Source organism: Amblyraja radiata, chromosome 22 (genome assembly GCF_010909765.2).
Source record: "Amblyraja radiata isolate CabotCenter1 chromosome 22, sAmbRad1.1.pri, whole genome shotgun sequence".
Classification (NCBI taxonomy): domain Eukaryota; kingdom Metazoa; phylum Chordata; class Chondrichthyes; order Rajiformes; family Rajidae; genus Amblyraja; species Amblyraja radiata.
This window is the reverse complement of record NC_045977.1, coordinates 19,475,639-19,499,106: the sequence shown is the minus strand read 5'-3', so window position 1 is coordinate 19,499,106 and position 23,468 is coordinate 19,475,639. Positions and strand designations below refer to the sequence as shown.

General features: G+C 45.7%; 1 protein-coding gene across 4 annotated transcripts in view; it reads left to right on the top strand.

Annotated features, from left to right (window-relative positions):
- Positions 1 to 9,656: 9,656 nt before the first annotated feature.
- The window catches only part of LOC116985656 (cytochrome P450 2K4-like), an 80,194-nt gene continuing 66,382 nt past the window's right edge, over positions 9,657 to 23,468 (top strand). For all 4 annotated transcript variants that reach the window (XM_033040529.1, XM_033040526.1, XM_033040527.1 and 1 more), the window contains exon 1: positions 9,657 to 9,977. In XM_033040529.1, coding sequence (XP_032896420.1) covers positions 9,777 to 9,977 — 201 coding nt within the window. In that variant the 5' untranslated portion in view covers positions 9,657 to 9,776. The remainder of the gene's footprint in view (positions 9,978 to 23,468) is intronic.

Below are 23,468 nucleotides of genomic sequence, written 5' to 3'. Positions count from 1 at the left end.
TACCTGTCTCGTATGCCTCTCGCACCATGACCGACACGGAACAACACTACGCGCAAATCGAGAAGGAACTGCTGGCTATTATCTTTGCCTGCTCCAAATCCATGACTTAATCTTCGGGAACACCTTCACGGTCGAGACGAACCACCAATCGCTTGTAATAATCCTGAACAAGCCCATCCATGCTGCACCAGCTCGCCTGCAGCGCATGATGATGCAGCTGCAGCGTTTTGATTTCTCTATTACCTACAAAAAGGGTAAGGACATGCACGCGCGGACACTCTCTCGTGCACCTCGGGCATCTTGCGAACAACATCCCACTTCTGACACCATGTAGATGTACACCAGACACAGATTGTGATTCATCTTTAATCAGCACTGAGACTTTAACAGCATAAAGGATGGTTGGTTGTCAGTACACCCTAGCAGCTCGAACTGAACCGTGCTGGAAGCAAGTGTTAGTATAAGTGTTACAGTGGGGTGGAGTTAGTGATGCCGGCTTGTGTGTGATTGGTTGACATGCATCATCAATCTACAAACCCCAGCTTCTATTTTTTTGGAGGAAAAGGGATAGCAGGCCATCCCTTATATATGGTGATTGTGTTTAACCTCAGTATTCCCTCGGTTTAATATGCTTTAGTTGTTTCTAATTCATACAGGAAGAGATGTAGATTGGCCATTGCATGTTAGCCAATCAGAATGATTAGTAATACTAGATATGGCAATTATGTTTAACCACATTATTATTTACTCGTTATAGTTTGAAATGCCTTAATTGCTTTTTCATTTATACACAAAGAGATGTAGATTGGCTATTGCATGTTAGCCAATCAGAATGCTTAGTAATTATAACTCCATCTAATTATAACATTTATACTGTAAGAACTCGCCCACTGCCTGCCAGTAGCAACAGTAGTGAGAGCCCGCAATGTACTGCCTAGATGATGTAGGCCTGAACAATAAAGATGCAAAATGGCGGCGCATAGCAGCAGCGGCTTCTGCAGTTCGTCTGGTTTTTAAATTTTTTGTCTTGTTAAGTGTATGTTTTGGTCGTAGTTTATATATTATTTTATCTGTGTATATGTGGGGGGGGGGGTGGGGAAACTTTAAAAACTTTTCAATCTCTTCCCTGTATGAGGACCTCGACCTTTCCCTGTCGGGTCTCCGTAGTCGTTGGGGCCTAGCACCATGGAGCGGCCTCCAACTGGAGTCGACCTGGGGCTCCAGTCGCGGAGCCTGCAGATCTGACATCGTGGAGCTGGCCGGCTTCGGAGCGTGGAGAGCTGTGATAGTGCGCGGCTGTGACCCAACTTCGGAGCTTCGGAGACTCCGGCCGCAGGCCCGGTGACATCTGGAGCTCGCGGGTCCCTCGTGGGAGACCGCTTTTTGGAGCTCCCGCAATGGCAACTTCACCCGCCCGGATTGCGGGGTTAAAACAACCCGGAGCGGGGCCTTACATCGCCCAGCGCTGAAAAAGTTACTTTTATAACAACTAAACAGGTTCGCTTCTTAATAAACAGACAACACACAAACTGGTAGACCAGGTCCTGGTGAGTGCAGCGCTCTTATTGAACTTTTACCGGCTGGCTGTTCTTATTTCAACTCGCCACGGATGTCGGGCCGTGGAGGAGGAACAGCAGCTATTTATAAAAATTACTTTAAATGCAAGCAGTGCGCTATATCATCCTCGTTCTCCAGCTTCGAAGCTACTTTATTTGAGGTGGGTCGTTCCGACCCGGTGCTTTGCGCTGTCATCTACCGACCCCCCCAAATATCATAAGGACTGTGAATGACTTCTCTGATTTTCTGGCTGAGATTATGCCCAACTATGATCGTGTCCTTATGGTTGGGGACTTTAACATACATGTGTGCTGTCCTGATAAGCCGTTGGTGAAGGACTTTTTATGCCTTATTGATTCTTTTAATTTTGTGCAGTGTGTGTCTGGTCCCACACACGAACATGGACATACACTAGACCTTGTTCTCTCTCATGGCTTGTCTGTGTTAAATTTGGAGATCTGTGATAGTGTGGTTTCTGATCATATGCCTGTATTATTTGATGTTGGTTTCTCCTGTGCAGTTAAACCTGGCGCTTCTGCTCGGCGCTGTCGGACTTGTAACCCTTTTGCTGCTGGCCAATTCTCTGCTGCTTTCGATCAGCTCTGTGCCCCCTCTGCTTCCACTTCTCTTGATACGGAGGAGATTAGTTCTTGGTTTCACTCCTCCTGCAGAACTATACTGGACTGTGTGGCTCCATTAAAAACTTTGCAGCCTAGAGCTAAACCCGAGCCCTGGTTCAGTGACGTAACTCGTACAGCTCGACGGGAGTGTCGCAAAGCTGAACGCAAGTGGAAGAAGGACAAGCTGCAGGTTTCATTTCAAATTCTAATGGACTGTTGGCGTCATTACCAGAACACTGTTAAAGAGGCCAAAAGAGAATACCTGTCAAACATTATTGTGTCTAAGCATCACGACCCACGTGTGCTATTTAAAATCATTGACTCTGTTCTAAATGCCCCGCAGCCTGTCTGTCTGGAAGCATCATCTGAAATGTGCAATGACTTCCTGCACTTTTTTATTAATAAGGTTGTTTCCATAAGGGTCCTTATTTTAGCTCCTGCCTCTGACCCCTCTGTTTCTGTCCCATGCCTGGTGGTATTGGATAAGTTTGTGCCTGTAACATTGTCGTGTTTAGAGGATGTGGTTAGCCATATTAAGCCATCGGGTTCCCCTTGTGATGCTGTCCCTCCTCATCTTTTTAAAGAGGTTTTCCCTAGTATAGGTCAGTCGGTTCTTGCCATTATCAACAGCAGCTTGTGTTCTGGGGTTGTCCCCGTAAGTTTTAAACATGCAGTAGTGCAACCACTACTTAAGAAACCTGGCCTGGATCAAACTGTTCTGGCCAATTTTAGACCGATCTCCAAGCTGCCTTTTATCTTTAAAATTCTGGAGAAAGTTGTTTATGCTCAGCTAAAACTCTTCTTGGACGAGCATAATATTCGGGAGGTTTTCCAGTCTGGGTTTAAAACTATGCATAGCACAGAGTCAGCATTGCTAAGGGTTTTTAATGACATCCTCCTAGCTAATGATTCTGGTAATTATGTGGTACTTGTCCTGCTGGACCTATCTGCCGCCTTTGATACAGTGGACCATGGTATCTTAATATCTCGGTTACAGCACCTAGTGGGCATTTGTGGCAGTGCCCTGGGATGGTTCAGGTCTTATCTGGCAGACAGAACTATGTGTGGAAGCCTTGCTAGTTTTGAATCCTCCTCCGCTCCTCTGTCATATGGGGTTCCACAGGGCTCAATTTTAGGGCCCCTGCTTTTCTCACTGTACTTGCTTCCTCTGGGTTCCATTTTTAGAAAGCATGGCATCTCTTTTCACTGTTATGTTGATGATAGCCAACTATATATGCCGCTGAGGAAGGAAGATGCTTTTTCTGTCATATCACTTCTGTCATGTCTTGAGGACATTAAGTCCTGGATGGCCCTAAACTTTCTGGGATTTAATGAAAAGAAGACAGAGGTGATATTGTTTGGTCCCAATGGCTGCCGTGAACCTCCCCTTGTTGACTTGGGTCCCCTGGCACGGTATGTGAAGCCAACAGTTTTAAACCTGGGTTTTAGGATGGACAGTGATTTTAAATTAGATCATCAAATAGGCGCGGTGGTAAAGTCCAGCTTCTTTCACTTAAGGCAGCTGGCAAAGGTGAAGCCCATTCTTGAGCGGCAGCATTTTGAAACAGTAATCCATGCCTTTATTACATCTAGGCTGGATTACTGTAACGCACTCTATTTTGGAGTTGCTCGATCTTCACTGGCTCGTCTCCAGTTGGTTCAAAATGCTGCTGCTCGCCTTTTGACAGGAACTCGAAAGAGGGAGCACATAACGCCAATTCTGGCCTCCCTCCACTGGCTCCCGGTGTACTTTCGAGTTCATTTTAAAATTCTTTTATTTGTTTTTAAATCCTTAAATGGGCTCGCCCCGCCTTACCTCTCTGAGCTGCTTCATCCATACGCTCCTGCCCGATGTCTCAGGTCAGCTGATCAGCTGCTCCTGGAGGTACCGAGGTCTAAGCGGAAGCTCAGAGGGGATAGAGCCTTCTCTGTTGCTGCTCTGGCACTCTGGAACACTCTGCCGTTGCACATCAGACATGCCCCCTCACTGTCCATCTTCAAAACCAGTATTAAAACACATTTATATTCCTTGGCTTTTGACCCTGCTTGAGACTTTGCTCCTATTTTAGTGCTTTTAATGTTTTTAATTTTATTGTTTTTATTCTTTCTTTTAATGTTTTTATTGTCGTGTAATAATTTCGTGTCCATGACTAGTCATGTACAGCACTTTGTGGCAACAGTGGTTGTTTTTAAAGTGCTCTATAAATAAAGTTATTATTATTATTATTATTATTCAAAACTTTACTTATTATCGGCCGATGGAAGGGAGGAAGAACTCCAGTCAAGTGACCAATGTAGACACTTCACTGTCCTCAGTCCACTTCTCTGAACAACAGAATTACATTGCATTATATAGTGTTTTTTTGTCACCTTAGCACATTCCACAGACATTAGTCATGGTCAGAGGTACAGGAAAACAAAGGTTTCTACAGAATGCATCACATCAAAGGCATTTTGTCACATGGTACAAGATATATTAAAAACATTGGCCATTTGGTTTATGACATCTTAGTTTTCAAATACTTCAAAGAGATCACTCTAGCTCCTTCTCTGCTTGTCACTTGGGAGACAATGTTATAGTATTTATTATCTCACACACCGCAACCTGAGGCAAGCCTAATTTGAGACTAAATACAAGCTGTAAACTAGCCCAAAAGCCAATTTAATATCTTCTTATATTTTTAACCAAATTTCGGCTTTATCAGCGCGGCCTTAACGGACTTACCATCACCCGCCGGGGGCTTGAACATCGGGGGAAGAATAAACAACAAGACTTTGCCTTCCATCACAGTAAGGAGGGGTTTGGAGATTCACTGTGATGGATGTTTTTTCATGTTTGTATGACTGCAGACTTAATTTCGTTTGAACTTGGGTTCAAATGACAATAAATGGTATTCTGATTCTTCTGATGCTTGTGCTTCAACCTGTGTGAGACTAGGGTTTTTACTTGTGTGAGATTAGGCTCTTTACAACTCTCTTCTCAATTATATTTTATTTAAATCTGCAAAATTTCATGTAGTTCCGAGACATGGGTGACGAAAGTTGATTTCTGGACACATTTTTGATGCTCGTCCCACAGCCTAGGAGGGAATATTCCAGTTCCGATGCACAAACAGGGATAGTGGATAGACAAGGTACCGATGGCGTCCGTGGGCTTGGAATGGACTCGTGTTTTCTCTGAATCGGAGATAGAGACGAAAGCGAAGAGAAGAGTCGGGGCTCGAGCAGAGGAAAGTGGGAGCTGGTTGGAAACTGGCAGTGAGGGAGATGAAGCGTTAAAGCGGCGAACGAGAGCAGGAAGCAGCACCGATACAGACATGATGTACCTGGGAGAGAGGTGAGCGAAAGGTCTGGCGGTGATTGAACAACAAGGAATAATCTACGTATTCTACAGGGAGAGAGACAGAGCCTGAGCACAACGGGCTCCCACCTGGAGCCGGGAATTAGGTTTGAACCCATTCTTCCAAAGATACGTTCCGAAGAAAACGAATCAGTTATGTGGAGAGCAAACGCGCTACAAATTTTCTGAATCGCCGGACTTTAGGACCTGGGGGAGCCCGAAGCTCAGCGCTTGCTATGGGCCGGATAAAGACTCGCGGCGGGCCGGGTGTGGACCGAGGCCATAGTTTGGAGACCTCCCCTGTTCTAAGCTCTAAGTATGAAGGGTGCCAATTCCCGCCAGACCATTGCAGGAACAAATTCAGCTACAGATGAAGGCCACGTTTACCTCAAATCTGTGAAATCCATTGCTGACGGCGAGTTTTCACGCTGAAACTGACTCTGCCGCAGACACAGCGTCACCTGTTGAACGTTGCCGGAGTTGAGTGGTTTGATTTCACGGTCACACCGAGTCAGTGTCCCGGGCAGGGCCGGCCTTAAGCCGATTGGACTGTATGCTCCCAATTGGGCCCCGCGAGTAAGGGGGCCCTGCGCCAGAGTAATCTATTCTCGGCTCGGGTAGATCAAGGATGTTCTCTGATCATTCCTGTGTTTTCTTTGAGAGTGCTATCTCTGTGCAGACTAATGTTCACAGAAAAGTAATCACAAAACGGTACATAACAGAAAACACCTGTGGAACATTTATTCAGGCTTTCTCCTCCACGCCCACTCTCCCTTGGGTCTCAGTAAATGAGCTTGTCGATAATTTCAATGTGAAAATTACAAATATTATTGATGCCATTGCACCCACTAAGGTGAAAGTGGTCCCTGGCAAAAAGAAGTCTCCATGGAGAAACGCCACGTTGGTAAAAATTGAAAAAAGAGAGTGTCGGAAAGCTGAATGTAGGTGGCGGAAAACAAATCTCCAGGTTCACTATTACATTTATAAAGAAAGACTTCGAATCTACAACTTGGAACTGAGAAATGCAAGGCAATCCTTCTTCTCTGACATCATTGCCAAAAACAATAATAATGCACGGGCCTTGTTTACTACTGTCGACAGGCTAACAAACCCTCCTGTCAGTAGCCCCTGAACTGCTTTCCACAAGGGCCTGTAATGAATTTGCCTCCTTCTTCACCGACAAAATTCAGAAAATTAGGCAAGCAGACAGTGCCTCCACATCAGGTGCAGGACATGTGTTGTCCATGTGTCCACTTATAATCAATTCAAATACCATGACACAATTTTATGTTATTAACCATAAAACCTTGGAGGACATTATACAACATTTGAAATCCTCCTCCTGCTGCCTCGATATTCTACCAACAGGCCTTTTCAAAGGTGTATCAAACTGCATGACCTCAGACCTTCTACAGGTTTTAAACACGTCCCTTCTCTCAGGTGTCTTCCCACAGGCTCTGAAAACTGCTGTTATCAAGCCTCTCTTAAAAAAGAAAAACTTAGACACTTCACTACTGAACAATTATAGACCAATATCAAACCTCCCATTTCTCAGTAATATCATTGAAAAAGCTGTTTTTAAGCAGCTGAACAATTTCATGCTAATAAACAGCTGTTTTGATGTCAGTCAGGATTTAGACTACACCACAGCACCGAGACGGCTCTTGTTGTCTTCAATGACATTCACTTAAACACAGACAATGGCAAAATTTCAGTCTTAGTATTACTAGATCTCAGTGCTGCATTCGACACAGTCGATCACAACATATTACTAGACCGTCTGGAAAACTGGGTGGGACTTTCAGGCACAGCATTAAAATGATTTGAATCCTACTTGAAGGACAGGGACTACTTTGTGTCTATAGGTAATTACACATCTGAGCGTGCAAAAATTACATGTGGAGTTCCCCAGGGCTCCATTCTGGGGCCTCTTCTGTTTAACATCTACATGCTTCCACTGTCTCAGATCGTGAAAAACATCAAAATATGTTACCATAGTTACGCAAACGACACACAAATCTACATAACAATATCACCAGGAGACTATAGTCCAATACAAGCACTGATATATGCATTGAGCAAATCAACGATTGGATGAACCAGAATTTTCTCCAATTAAACAAAGAAAAAACTGAAATAATTGTTTTTGGAGCCAAGGAAGAACGATTAAAAGTTAGCACCCAGCTTCAAATGGTAATGCTAAAAACAACAAACCAAGCCAGAAACTTAGGAGTAGTCATGGACTCAGACCTGAACTTTAACAGCCACATAAAAACAGTCATAAAGTCAGCCTTCTATCACCTAAAGAATATATCAAGGATTAAAGGACTTATGTCTCAGCAGGATTTGGAAAAACTTGTCCATGCATTTATCTTCAGCAGGCTCGACTACTGTAACAGTGTCTTTACAGGTCTCCCTAAAAAGTCGATCAGACAGCTGCAGTTAATTCAGAACGCTGCTGCTCGAGTCCTCACTAAGACCAAAAAAGTAGATCACATTACTCCAGTTCTGAGGTCTTTACACTGGCTTCCTGTCTGTCAAAGAATTGATTTCAAAACACTACTGTTGGTTTACAACGCACTGAATGGTTTAGGGCCAAAATATATTTCTGATCTTCTGCTTAGCTACGAAACACCCAGACCTCTCAGATCGTCTGGGACAGGTCTGCTCTGTGTCCCCAGAGTCAGAACTAAACATGGAGAGGCAGCATTTAGTTTTTATGCACCACATATCTGGAACAAACTCCCAGAAAACTGCAGGTCTGCTGCAACTCTCAGCTCTTTTAAATCTAGACTGAAGACTTTTCTGTTTGCCGCTGCCTTTCAGTAAACAATACAATTTATTAATTACCTATATTGCACTGTAACTTCTATTCCTGGTTTTATTCAATTTTAAATATTTTATTTGTTTGCTTTTAATTTAGTAATTATTTTATCTGAATAATCTAATAATCGTTTTACATCTAAATGTAATTTCATATGTGTTTCTTTCCAATGCTTATAATGTTTTATGTAAAGCACTTTGAATTACCTTGTTGTTGAAAGGTGCTATACAAATAAACTTGCCTTGCCTTACCCGAGGTGGAGGGGGGGGGGGGGAGAGAGTAAAGGGGTGGAGGGGGAAGAAAGGGGTAGACGGGGAGGGGCGTGTGAGAGGGAATGGAGAAGGGGGAGGTGGGTTGTTCCCTCACGGTCCCGGGGCAGCGTTCCCGCCCCTCTAGTCGCCGTGCTTCATGCACACAGCCCCGGCTCCACCACTCTCTCTCCCCGGGGGGGCTGCGGTGAACAATACACGGAGGGCCGGGCCGGGGGATGGAGCAATGTTTACAAATCTCGGCCTCAGCTCACACCCGTCTGCCCGGGGCATCCGCTCCCGCCCATCGCTCCTTCTCTCCTTCCTTCCCTCCCTCTCTCTACTTCCATCCCTCCCGCCCTTCCCCTTCTCTCCCTCCCACCCTCCCTTCTCTCCTTCCCTGCCACCATCCCTTCTCTCCCTCCCTCCCACCCCCCCGTTCTCTCCTTCCCTCCTTTCCTCCCACACACACATAACGCACAGCCAACTAACACACGCAACGAAGTTAGGGTGGGGTAGAAGCCCAAAGGGTAAGATGGGGCTGAAGCCCAAAATGTAATGCCTGGACTGGTTTTTCACCAATGGTTATTGGTTTTCCAGAATCTATTTAATTAAATTACTTTTTTTTTCATTTCAGTCACTAAAACAAGTGGTATTGTAACTATGTACTTTTCAGAGGTGATCTACACATTTTGTTTGTTACTTGTCGGTTTACATGTATGCAATTTTATATTAAAATGTAGCTTAGATCTGTTTGGTCCATTAACTCGCAGGCACTTTTTAAGCGCACATTTTGATAACTTTCCATTCTACCATAGAGATATAACGTCTATAATAGACTAATTATATTTCTATGAATCTCCAGACCTTGGCTGTGAACCTATGGCTCACCAAAATTGTTCCCAATTGGGCCCCGCACTTCCTAAGGCCGGCCCTGGTCCGGGGACAGCTGAGTGCGGCTCTCTCCCACTTGCCACCAACGTTAGTTGCCCTGACGCCACTTTACTGAATCCGCAGTCAAGAGGCGGCTCCTCACTCGTCGCCGCCGCCCTCGCTGCACCTTTAACTTTCAGGTTTCAGGAGGAGGGTTTAAACAGAGGCGAGTGGGGCTCAAGCTGAGAGACACTGCGGCCCGGGAACCTGCTCTGGGACGCGGACAGGAGCGAGAAGTCAAGGGGAGCCCAGAGATGGTGTTGGGCAGCGCCTTCCGGCTGGACGCAGCCACTTTACTGATCCTCGGCGCCCTCTCCCTCTTGCTCCTCCTTTACTTTCGCCGCGGCTCGAAGTGCCATGGAGCGCTCAACCTGCCCCCGGGACCCCCTTGTCTGCCCATCATGGGTCACCTGCACCTGCTGGATCTGAAGAAGCCCCACGAGAGTCTCATGGAGGTAAGAGGGGGCGGGAGGAGGCAGCAATGGGGGGCGTTGTGTTCTCCACTTGCACCCAGCGATTGAGAGAAGCCTAGCTGTCTCTGTGTTGCTGCCGCTTAAATTCATCGCCCCAGAAATCTCAGCACTCCCGAGTTCAGTTTCACAACTTCCATCATTCACCGCTTGTAATCAGATGTTACCCGCTCAGATAAACCCGGCAGGAGGTCCACTTCATGCGGGCACAAAGTGCGGGAGTAACTGAGTGGGCCAGGTAGTATCTGGAGAAAAAGGATAGGTGACATTTCGGGTCGGCACCCTCCTTCAGACTGCTTTCTTCGGAGATGCTGCCTGGCACACTGAGTTACTCCAGCACTTTGTGTCTCTCTTTGATATAAACCAGCAACTGCAGTTCTTCATTTCTGCAGGAGGTCCACTTGACCAGGTCTGAACACAGTTTTCTACTGACATCGTTAACTCCAGAGTTTGTCTCCCTGATCATCCCGTGAGACACATTCCTTTGCATAATTTCCAGACTATTAGATGGCCAAAAGCCATCTCTTTTTCATATACTGAGCGGCCACAGTAGCACAGTGGGTAGAGCCGCTGCCTCACAGCGCCAGAGACCCAGGTGCAATCATGACCTTGTGTGCTGTTTGTGTGGAGTTTGCAAGTTCTCCCTGTGGGTTCTTTCCTCCTGATCCGGTTACCTCCCACAGACCTGCGGGTTTGTAGGTTAAATGGTCTCTGTTATTGACCCGTTTCGGGTCAGGACCCTTTAGACTTATTTTGTAAACCTGTATCTACAGTTCCTTGTTTCTACATCAAATTCGTGTTTCTTTTCATTCCTTCTTCGCGCACAATTTCTCCTATGATTCTGATTCAGATTCAGATTCAATTTTAATTGTCATTGTCAGTGTACAGTACAGAGACAACGAAATGCATTTAGCATCTCCCTGGAAGAGCGACATAGCAAATGATTTAAATAAATAATAATAAGTGATAATAAGTGTCCGGGGGGTGGGGGGGGGGGGGGGGGGGGGGGGGGTGATTGGCAGTCACCGAGGTACGTTGTTGAGTAGAGTGACAGCCGCCGGGAAGAAGCTGTTCCTGGACCTGCTGGTTCGGCAACGGAGAGACCTGTAGCGCCTCCCGGATGGTAGGAGGGTAAACAGTCCATGGTTGGGGTGAGAGCAGTCCTTGGCGATGCTGAGCGCCCTCCGCAGATAACGCTTGCTTTGGACAGACTCAATGGAGGGGAGCGAGGAACCGGTGATGCGTTGGGCAATTTTCACCACCCTCTGCAATGCCTTCCGGTCGGAGACAGAGCAGTTGCCATACCATACTGTGATGCAGTTGGTAAGGATGCTCTCGATGGTGCAGCGGTAGAAGTTCACCAGGATCTGAGGAGACAGATGGACCTTCTTCAGTCTCCTCAGGAAGAAGAGACGCTGGTGAGCCTTCTTGATCAGAGTTGAGGTATTGTGGGTCCAAGAGAGGTCATCGGAGATGTTGACTCCCAGGAACCTGAAGCTAGAAACACGTTCCACCTCCGTCCCCTTAATGTGGATGGGGGTGTGCGTGCCGCCCCTGGACTTCCTGAAGTCTACAATGAGCTCCTTGGTCTTCTTGGAGTTAAGGGCCAGGTTGTTGTCAGCGCACCATGCTGCTAAGTGCTGGACCTCCTCCCTGTAGGCCGACTCATCGTTGTTGCTGATGAGGCCAATCACCGTTGTATCATCTGCATACTTGATGATGGTGTTAGTACCATGTACAGGTGTGCAGTCATAGGTGAAGAGGGAGTAGAGGAGGGGGCTCAGCACACAGCCCTGTGGAACGCCGGTGTTCAGGGTGAGGGTTGAAGAGGTGTGCTTGTCTAACCTAACAGACTGGGGTCTGTTGGTTAGAAAGTCCAGTATCCAGTTGCAGAGGGAGGGGTCGATGCCCAGGTTACCGAGTTTGGTGATCAGTTTTGATGGTATAATGGTGTTGAATGCTGAGCTGTAATCGATGAACAGCATTCTTACGTAAGTGTCTCTGTTGTCGAGGTGGGAGAGGGCGGAGTGAAGTGCCGTTGAGATGGCATCCTCCGTACTCCTGTTCTTGTGGTAGGCAAACTGATAGGGATCCAGTGTGGGAGGTAGGCAGCTTTTGAGGTGTGCCAGGACCAGCCTCTCGAAGCACTTGGTGATGATGGGGGTAAGTGCAACTGGGCGGAAGTCGTTGAGGCTTGCCGCAGTGGAGTGTTTTGGCACTGGCACGATGGAGGTGGTTTTAAAGCACGTGGGGACAACTGCTTGGGCAAGTGACAGGTTGAAGATGTCAGTCCAGACGTCTGTCAGCTGCGCAGCACAGGCCCTGAGCACGCGCCCGGGGATGCCGTCAGGGCCAGCAGCTTTACGTGCATTAGTCCTACTCAGTGCCACAAATACGTCGTAGGGGGTGAGTGTGAGGGGTTGGTGATCGGCAGGTAGCACAGCCTTGATGGCTGTCTCTAGATTGTCCCTGTCGAAGCGGCCATAGAAGTGGTTAAGCTCCTCAAGGAAGGAGGCGTCGCTGGATGTGGGGGTGGTGTTGGAGGGTCTGTAGTCCGTGATGGCCTGGATGCCTTGCCACATGCGTCGGGGGTCGGAGTTGTTGTTGAAGTGCTCCTCAATCCTGAGCTTATGGCAGTGCTTGGCCTTCTTGATGCCCCTCTTCAGGTTAGCCCTGGCTGAACTGTAGGCTCGAGCATCGCCTGACCTGAAAGCGGTGTCCCGTGCTTTCAGCAGTAGCCTGACCTCGCTGTTCATCCATGGCTTCTGATTCGGGAATATGGTCACCTGTTTGAGGGAGGTGACACTATTGATGGTGGAGTTTATAAAGTCCAGAACAGAGGATGTGTAGGAATCAATGTCCGTGTGGGAGTCAAGGGTGGCCTGGGCTGCAAACGCCTTCCAGTCAGTGTTTCCAAAACACTGCTGAAGTGTGAAGTCCGCTTCCTCTGACCAGACTTTAACTGTCCTCACAGTTGGTTTAACCCGTCTGATGAGTGGGGAGTACTTAGGGAGCAGGAACAACGAGACGTGATCAGACTGACCAAGGTGGGGGAGGGGGATGACTTTGTAAGCTTCAGCCATGTTGGTGTAGACTTTGTCCAGTGTCTTGTCTACTCTAGTGGGGAAGGAGACATGTTGGTGGAATTTGGGGAGTACAGTCTTCAGGTTAGAGTGATTGAAGTCACCCGCAACAATGAAGGCTGCCTCGGGGTTGTGCGTCTGTTGATTGCTAATGGCAGTATGCAGCTCTTTCATTGCAAGCTTGGCATTAGCATCAGGAGGGATATAGGCTGCAGTCACAACAGTGGAGGTGAACTCTCTGGGCAGATAGAACGGTCTGCATCTAACCAAGAGGAACTCAAGGTTAGCTGAGCAGTGACTCTCGATGATGGTGGAGTCCGTGCACCATGCTTTATTTACACTTTATTCACCTTAGCCACCCAGTCCGCAATTATCAATTATTTTTAAAGTTTACCAGACAGTCCCGATACACAGTGCCTCAAGTATGTGTCTGTACGCTATAGGGTGATTTCACGAAAGGTCACTGGAGCGTAGATCCGCACCCACGTGACCGCAAAATTTAACTGGGGTACAAGCGTCACTTCCGGTACATGTTAGTGAATGGGAAAACACGCACTTTCACACCCGTTAAAAACATCGAAGACGGCCAGTTTTTGAGCTGCAATTTACTGTGCCAGTCGGGGTGACCGTGAGGCACAGCTACCTAAATTTACAGTCCAAAAGAAAGATAGAAACTAAGGTAAATTCAAGAGGGAGCTGAAGGTGCAAAAACAGCGGAAGTGCTTAGCGGACATTTGTCGTGGAGATTTAAAGATCCAAAATATCGGGAATTATCGCGTTTGCTCGCTGCATTTCATCAAAAGTAAGGAATTATTTACTTTTTATCTTTATTCATTTGTTATATGAAAAGTTTTAAAAGTGAAAAATCCGTCAGTAAAATGGCAAAATCGCCCATGGTTCTCAGGTGGGTTTTAACATGCAAAATGAAAACGCTTCTGAAGCTCCATTTACCATTTAAATAATCGTAAACTATCAATGCGTTTTGAAATAAAATTTACTCGGATGCAAGCTAAGGAATGGGATAATTGTCATCTGTTAATTGGACAAAATCAGGACATTTTATTATTTGCCAAAATATATTTCTCAATGTTTCTTGTTTAAAGCCTGCACAATCACCCAAACTACTTATTTTTTTATCATCTAATAACAGACAAGCCTGCCGCATGGAATGATGTCAACAACCCTGATTGGGCACCCACTGTAAGCATTGAGAAATATATTTTGGCAAATAAGAAAATGTCCTGATTTCGTCCAATTAACAGCTGACAATTATCCCATTCCTTAGCTTGCATCTGAGTAAAATGTATTTCAAAACGCATTGATAGTTTACGATTATTTAAATGGTAAATCGAGCTTCAGAAGCGTTTTCATTTTGCATGTTAAAACCCACCTGAGAACCATGGGCGATTTTGCAATTTTACGGACGGATTTTTCACTTTTAAAACTTTTCATATAACAAATGAATAAAGATAAAAAAGTCAATAATGCCTTACTTTTGATGAAATGCAGCGAGCAAACGCGATAATTCCTGATATTTTGGATCTTTAAATCTCCACGACAAATGTCCGCTAAGCACTTCCGCTGTTTTTGCACCTTCAGCTCCCTCTTGAATTTACCTTAGTTTCTATCTTTCTTTTGGACGGTAAATTTAGGTAGCTGTGCCTCACGATCACCCCGACTGGCACAGTAAATTGCAGCTCAAAAACTGGCCGTTTTCGATGTTTTTAACGGGTGTGAAAGTGCGTGTTTTCCCATTCACTAACATGTACCGGAAGTGACGCATGTACCCCAGTTGAATTTTGCGGTCACGTGGGTGCGGATCTACGCTCCAGTGACCTTTCGTGAAATCACCCTATAGGGAGGTTTCACGGCAATCGGGTCACGACCCATGACCCGTACTGTTGCTACGTTACACCAAGTGGAGTACACGCGATGAACTGCAGGTAGGCACTTACCATTGTTTCCAGCGTAGGTACACAAAAATGCTGGAGAAACTCAGCGGGTGCAGCAGCATCTATGGAGCGAAGGAAATGGGTGACGTTTCGGGCCGAAACCCTTCTTCAGACTGATGGGGGGGTCTTGTTCTTCTTCTATGTAGTGTTTTTTGGCGGGTGGCAAACGACTGATGGGGGGTGGGGGGGAGAAGGAAGGAAAAAGGGAGGAGGAGGAGCCCGAGGGCAGGGGGATGGTAGGAGACAGCTCGAGGATTAAGGAAGGGGAGGAGACAGCAAGGGCTAGCAAAATTGGGAGAATTCAATGTTCATGCCATCCGGACGCATTGTTTCCAGCGTAGCGGGCCCGTTAAAACCCGCCGAAATTGTCAATTTTTGTCCTGTAAATAATTATGGAAATCGGGATAAACGTGTGAGACATTTAGCCTACTTCCTTAATTCCAAAAGTGAGGAGAAATGACGGTAGATAGAAGCGAGAACTGAAGGGACACCAACAGCCAGAGTGCTTGGCGAACATTGGCCGTTTGCTCACTGCATTTCATCAACTAAGGCATTATTTGTGTTTTTTCTTGATTCCTTTGGCATCTAAAAAGTTTCAGAAGTGATAAATCTGGCTGTAAATTTTTTAAATCGCTCATGGTTCTCAAGTGAGTTTTTACATACAAAAAGAAAACGCCTCTGAAGCAAAATTTACAGCCAGATTGATCAATTCTGAGACTTTTTAGATACCAAAGGAATCAAGAAAAACCACAAATAATGGCTTACTATTGATTCAATACAGTGAGCAAACGCGATAATTCCCAATATTTCCAATTCCTATATCTGCACAGCCAATGTTCGCCAAGCACTTTAGCTGTTTTTGTCCCTTCAGCTGCTTCTCTTTACCTTCATTTCGCTTCACTTTTGGAATTCTGAAGTTGGGTACATGTCTCTCACACTTACCCCAACTTCCACAATTTTTTTCAGTGCAAAAATTCAACATTTTGGCGGTTTTTAACAGGTAGGAAAGTATGCGTTTCTAGTATTAATAACATATACCGGAAGTTACGGATGTCCTCCAGATGGATTGAGCGGCTCCGTGCGTCAAGCCCTATGACCCAGTGAACTTATGTGCACACCCCCTATAACGCTGTAACATGATATTCTGCAGTCCGGTATTGTCCTCCTTGCACAACCTGTTGTACTTGTGTCTCAAGTTCAAGTTACATTTATTGTCACATGCACCAATTGGTACAGTGAGATTTGAGTTACCATACAGCCAGACAAATAAAAGAACACAATACACAATAGGATTTATGGATAAGAATTTAAGAAAGAACTGCAGATGCTGGTAAATGGAAGGTAGACACAAAACACTGGAGTAACTCAGCGGATGAGGCAGCATCTATGGAGAGAAGGAATTGGCGACGTTTTGGGTCTCGACCTGAAATGTCGAGAAGGAACTCGACCTGAAACGTTGCTAATTCCTTCTCTCCATAGATGCTGCCTCATCCGCTGAGTTACTCCAGCATTTTGTGTCTACTTGTCGCACTTCTGTACGGCTTGACTTTACTTATGTGTGGTGTTGTCTGACTGGACAGCGCAACAACAAAAGCTTTTCACTATATCTAGGTACTCCTGGTGAGGAAATATTATACAAATAGAACCGCTTGGATAGTGACTTTTATATAAGCTCGGTAAATTGCAAAAGAAAAGTTTAAAGTTTTCCTGAACCGAAATAAAGTGCAAACAGACAGATACACACAGGCAAAGATGAATCAAAACATGGAGGCCTGAACCGGAACCTGCTTAGCTTAGGTTATTGTTTAGGGCAATTATAGCACTGGAGGAAATTGTATTTGATATGGCTTTGTGTTGAAGAATGGGAAGCTGAATAAGGGGCCTCTTCTTAGGCCATCTGCTCTGTCTCTATGGCACATTTTTGAGCTCTGAATGTGACATAAAGGTGAAGAGTTGTGGCTTGTTATGCTAGGTTTGAGACAGAATTCAAGGCTGAGAGATGATAGACTGCAGTTAGCCTTGGCTGTGTAAAATTATAATGAGTGTGATAAGGAATAAGGTCAAGTTCAAGTGAGTTTATTGTCATGTGTCCCTGTATAGGACAATGAAATTCTTGCTTTGCTTAAGCACACAGAAAATAGTAGGCATTTACTACAAAACAGATAAATATGTCCATATACCATGATATAAATATATACATACATGAATAAATAAACTGGTAAAGTGCAAATAACAGAAAGTGGTTATTAATAATCAGAGTTTTGTCCGAGCCAGGTTTAATAGCCTGATGGCTGTGGGGAAGTAGCTATTCCTGAACCTGGTTGTTGCAGTCTTCAGGCTCCTGTACCTTCTACCTGAAGGTAGCAGGGAGATGAGTGTGTGGCCAGGATGGTGTGGGTCTTTGATGATACTGCCAGCCTTTTTGAGGCAGCAACTGCGATAAATTCCCTCGATGGAAGGAAGGTCAGAGCCGATGATGGACTGGGCAGTGTTTACTACTAGATGTAAGTGAAGGAATAGTTGCTTTGAGAAATAATTAGATTGAGGGAGTTGTTTATAGAAGGTTGAAGCAGATGGAATTCTGACGTAATGGTCTGAGTTGTACCTTGTGTTCTGTCTGGTACATGAGATTGGAAATCCTGCTTCCCGATAACAGGAAAGGCACCAAACTCGTATTAACTAAATTTACAGATTTACGACCCATGTATCCTTGGATGGGAGATGGAAATGTGCGTTTTGAACTTAGAAACTGTAATTCAGCAAACTTATTTAATTAATGTTTTAAAGATATAGGTAATGGTATTTCAAAATGTGTAAAATTATAGTAACACCAATTATGAAATGTATTGTCTTAGTAGAAAGGTACACTTTAGACTTAGAAATTGTTTAGATTTATAGAAATATCTTTTCTCTTGGTATATAAAGTGTGTATGACTTGTGTGATCATTGTATGTATCTTATATTTTGAAGAGTGGTCTTTGATAAAAGCCTACTGGGGTTTTGCTGTGTTGAAATAAAATAATTCTAAAACAAAGTTATAAAGCACAGGCAAATGAAGGCTGTATTGAGGCCAGGGAAGGGGGATCATGTGACTGATGTTGTAAATCACCAGAAGGACTCAGATGATTGGTTACTAGCTTGTCATACCATCTGTATCTGAAATGACTAATACCTATATAAATGCTATGAGTTTGTATCAAAGTTACTCCTCTCTGGACTCGCCCCAGAGCATCAGCTCTGTGTTGGAAGGTTCAAGAGACTAGTCTCAGCTGAATAAAGAATTGATTTTAACAGCAACAAGTGTTTGAGTCAAGTTGACTTTAGATTGAAAGAACTCAGTTTAACATTGGCAATAATAGTTTAGTTTATTGTCACGTGTACAGAGGTACAGTGAAAAGCTTTTTGTAGCATGATAACCAGTCAGCATAAAGGCTATACATGATTACAATCCATGTATGTACTGAGGTATAGCTGGCAATAACCAATAATAATACTAATAAATACAGTGAGAGGTTCACAGGTGCTGGAAAAGTGTCCCAGTGAAACATTTACTGGGCTACATACTCCCAAAAAATGACACAGAAATGCTTCTTATTCAATAAGCTTGATATTTTCCCTTTTAGTTTAAACATAGACCAGTACAGCACAGGAACACTGATATCGTGTATCTTCAACCCACGATATCAGCAGGGCCAGATTTAGATGAAGAGAGGCCCTACGCTGTTCCACTTGTGAGGGCCCCCAACCCAATCCCCCAACCCCACGACTAGAGGAAGATGGTCCACCAGATTGACACAGATCTGCAACCGAGCGTGGCCAATGAGATAAGGGGCTGGAAAGCTGTGCTTTATTTATTTATCTATCTATCTATCTATCTATTTATCTATTTATTTATTTATTTATTTATTGCCAGTGCTAGTGTCGAGTTACTGGCTTAAAACACTATTATTCTGAAATGGAGGGCAAGGAAAATTACTGAAGGGTTGTTTAGAGACTATAGTGCATTGAGACAGCATATGTAAGAAAGGCCTATGACAGTGTCAAAAATATTGTACACCTTGCAGGGCTCTGTTGTCAGCCGGGCAACCTTGGCAGCATTTTAAGTTGCCAAATGACAGTTTTTGCAGTCATTTAAGACGGCTTGCATGACGCGTGCGATAATGTGCTTGGACGAAGTGCGTAGTTACCAGTCGGAATAATGCTCAATGAAGCACTCACATATTATTTCTGCTTCAAATAAAGCCACAAACTAAACATATTCACCAATCAAGACATGATATATACCACAATGACATGTAGCAAAATTATAATACAGTATCTCAACACTTTTTACACGTTGCAATGAATGCAATTTCTATTATTTCTTTCCACTTCCAAACAAAAATGTGGTTGGATTATTCAGCGTATGATCAACCTCGGTGAGACCAAGTGCCGGCTTGGCGATCGCTTTGCACAACACCTCCACTCAGTTCGCAATAATAATAATAATAATAAATTTTATTTAATGGGCGCCTTTCAGACATCTCAAGGACACCTTACATAGTAATCGGAATAACATATAATCGGAATATAACAAGTAATAAAGACATCACAGAGACACAAATTAAAAACAGAATTCAATCCAAAAACAGAAAATCAAAAACACAGTGTGAAGAGAGAGCAGCGGCAGCCAAAGCGCGCCAGCGTTCACTCTCTCTTCACGGCAGCCATCTTGGACACAGACCTACAGGACTACAAATTAGACAAAAAAATCATCCCCCCACAATGGATACCACTGTGGGGGAAGGCACAATGTCCAGTCCCCACCCCATGTTCACCCCAAAGTCAGGCCTATTGAGGCCACCGCAATTGCCTCTACGGAGGCCCGATGTCCCTGGCCGTTCTCACCGGGTGGTCTTGCCCTGGCGTCGGGAGAGTCCTTTCGGCGGCTGGGCCACCTGGAACGGCCACTTCCTGGTTGGAGCCCGCGGCTGCCGAAGCCGACAAGGCCGCGCCGGTTTGGAACTCCCAGGCTCCCGATGAAAAAGTCGGCGCCGCCTCTCCGCACGCCGCCTCTCCGCACCGCCGCCTCTCCGCTCCGCAGACCCGCAGCCCGGAGATGTTGCTCTCGGCGGTCCAGCGCGTCGCTCCAGCGCGGCGACCCAGGCAAGGCATCGCCCGCTCCGCTCCAGCGCTTCAACGCTGTGCCGCCGCCGAGGCCGAGGTGCTGGGCGGTCCCCGCCAGGAAACGGCGCTCCAAGCCCGCTGGTAGGCCACGAGGACGGGTCGACGGGCAGCCCGGAGAAAAGGCTGCCACACCGACCAGGTAGGGACCTAGAAATAAAGTTAACACCTACCCCCCACATTAAAAAGACCATATCCCCTACAACCAAAAACAGGACTCACTAAAAACTATTAAAAAAAAACGAATTTAAAATGGACGGCTGCTGGCTAGCAGCCGTTCACCAAGATGGCTCCTCCTCCTCGATAACCAACCTAATCTCCCGGTGTCTCAACACTTCAACTCCCCCTCCCATTCCGAATCCGACCTTTCTGTCCTGGGTCTCCTCCATGGGCAGAGTGAGGCCCACCGCATATTGGAGGAGCAGCACCTCATATTTGCTTGGGTAATTTACACCCCAGCGGTATGCACATTGGCTTCTCTAATTTCAGGTAGTCCTTGCTTTCTCCCTCCTCCCCCTCCCATTCCCAGCTCTCCCACAGCCTACTGTCTCTGCCTCTTCCTTTCTTTTTCATGTCACCCCCCCCCCCCCCCCCCCGCGACATCAATCTGAAGAAGGGTCTCGACCCGAAACGTCGTCTATTCTTTCGCTCCACAGATACCCGCTGATTTTCTCCAGCTTTTTTGTCTACCAATGGGATCCCACTACTGGCCACATCTTCCCATCTCCTCCCCTGTTGGCCTTCTGCAGAGACCGCACCCGCCGTAACTCGCTGGTCAATTCGTCCCTTCCCACCCAAACCACCCCCTCTCCTGGCACTTTCCCTTGCAACCGCAGGAAATGCTACACTTGTCGTTTTAATTAAGTTCAAGACTATGGGGCTGTACATTGGCCATAAAGTTGCTGCCTAAAAGTGCCAGAGACCCGGAATTGATCCTGAATATGGGTGCTATCTGTATGAAGTTTGCTCCTTTTCCTTTTGATCGCATGGATTTTCTCCGGGTGCTCTTGTTTCCTTCCACATTCCAAAGGTGTGCAGGAACCTATTTCAGACCCAACCCAAAACGTAATATTTTCCTTTTGTCCAGAGATTCTGTCTGACCTGTTGAGTTACTCCAGTTTTTTGTGTCTTTTAAACCAGCATCTGCAGTTCCTTATTACACACACGATACTATACAATAGAACTTTATTAATCCCAGGAGGGAAATTGTGTGTGTGTGTGTATATATTATATTATACACACACACACACACACACACACGCACACACGCACACACGCACACACGCACACACACACACACACACACACACACATATATATTATATAGTTATATATTCGTATATAAATATACACCATTTTGTTTTCTCGTTTATAACATTGTTTACAGAGTACTATGTTTACATATTCTGTTGTGCAACTGCAAGTAAGGATTTCATTGTTCTAACTGGGACGTGAGAGAATAAAACACTCTTGACTCTTGACTTACTCCGCTAATGTGTGGGAAAGAACTAGTGTACGGGTGATCAGTGCTCGGTGTGGACTCGGTGGGCCGAAGGGCCTGTTTCCACACTGTATCTTTAAATTAAACTAAAGACACTAAAACCAGAGGGAGTCTAAAGGATGGTCCCTACCCGAAACATCACCCAATTTCTTCCATCCTGAGTTGCTGGCCGCTCCATGGAGTTCCCCCGCACAATTAAAGCATGGAATAGTCTTCACCCTACCACAGTTACCCAACCAGATGCAACTAAATTTAAGGTACCTCTTTTTTCCCCAAGAACCCTTTTTTGCTTAAGTCCAAGTCAAGAGTCAAGAGAGTTTTATTGTCATGTGTCCCAGATAGGACAATGAAATAGGAAGAAGGGTTTCGGCTCGAAACGTTGCCTATTTCCTTCGCTCCATAAATGCTGCTGCACCCGCTGAGTTTCTCCAGCATTTTTGTGTACCTTCGATTTTCCAGCATCTGCAGTTCCTTCTTATACACAAAGGACAATGAAATTCTTGCTTGCTTCAGCACAACAGAATATGTGAACATAATACAGAACAGGAAATAAAAGTTCAGCGTGTTTATATACCATAGACCATATATATACACAATAAATAAACAGATAAAATGCAATAGGCTGTTATTGTTCAGCCCTCTACCACCTCCAGTTTAAATTCCATTTGGAATATTTATGGAGGACCAGGAAATCAGAAGCAAGAGTCACTCCAGGGAATTACTCCTGATCCAGTGTCAGGGAGTGATTCTGCGTTGGTTTTCAGCAGTTGCGGCGAGACAGCAATGGCGGCCAAATCTCCCACAATTCAAAGCGAGGGAGAAAGTGCCCAGCGCCGACCAGTTGCCGTGGCAGTGCGCATGCGCAGGGCGGCCGATGATGTGCGGGCCGTGATTGTGCGCATGTGCAGGGGGAGGACGTGCTGGCCGCAGCAATGCGCATGTGCAAGGCGGCCTGCCGTGCCGGCGGATGAGGAACAAGTGGAGAGCGGAGCCCGGCGGCCTGGACACAGATAAGGATGGCGGGCAGAGACTGAGCGTGACAGAGAGAGAGAGCGAGAGAGAGAGAGAGCGAGAGAGAGATAGAGAGGGGGGCTCTCCCAGAGTTGAACGGCAGGTGTTCTGCCTTGGCCGGAGGCCCCCTAGATCTCGAGGCCCTAAGCTTAAGCTTGTCAAGCCTATACATAAATCCGGCCCTGGATATCAGGACCGAACATGATACCAAGTTAACTAAACTCCACTGCCTGCATGTAATGTTTATCCCTCCATTCCCTGTATTTCTATGCGCCTTACAGAAACGCCACTATCGTACCTGTCTCCAACACCAACATGGCTGTGCATTCCATGTGATCAACACTCTCTATGTAAAAACACTTCGCTCGCACATCTCCTTTAAACATTCACCCTCTCATTCTGCATCATTGGCACATTTTGAAATTGTGGTTTGCACTTCGAAGTTCAGACATTAATAATTATCAAAATATAAAATGATCCCAACACCAATTCTGTTCCAGTCTGAAGAACATGTTCACCACAAACTACCTCTCCCCCATTTATCTCACCTATAGGGCAGCACGATGGCGCAGTGGTAGAGTTACTGCCTTACAGCGCTTGCAGCACCAGAGACCCGGGTTTGATCTCGACTATGGGTGCTGTTTGTACGGAGTTTGTGGCCCGTGACCGCGTGGGTTTTCATGGAGACCTTTAGTTTCCTCCCACACTCCAAAGACGTGCTGGTTTGTCGGTGTACTTTGAATAAGTGTAAATTGTCCCTAGTGTG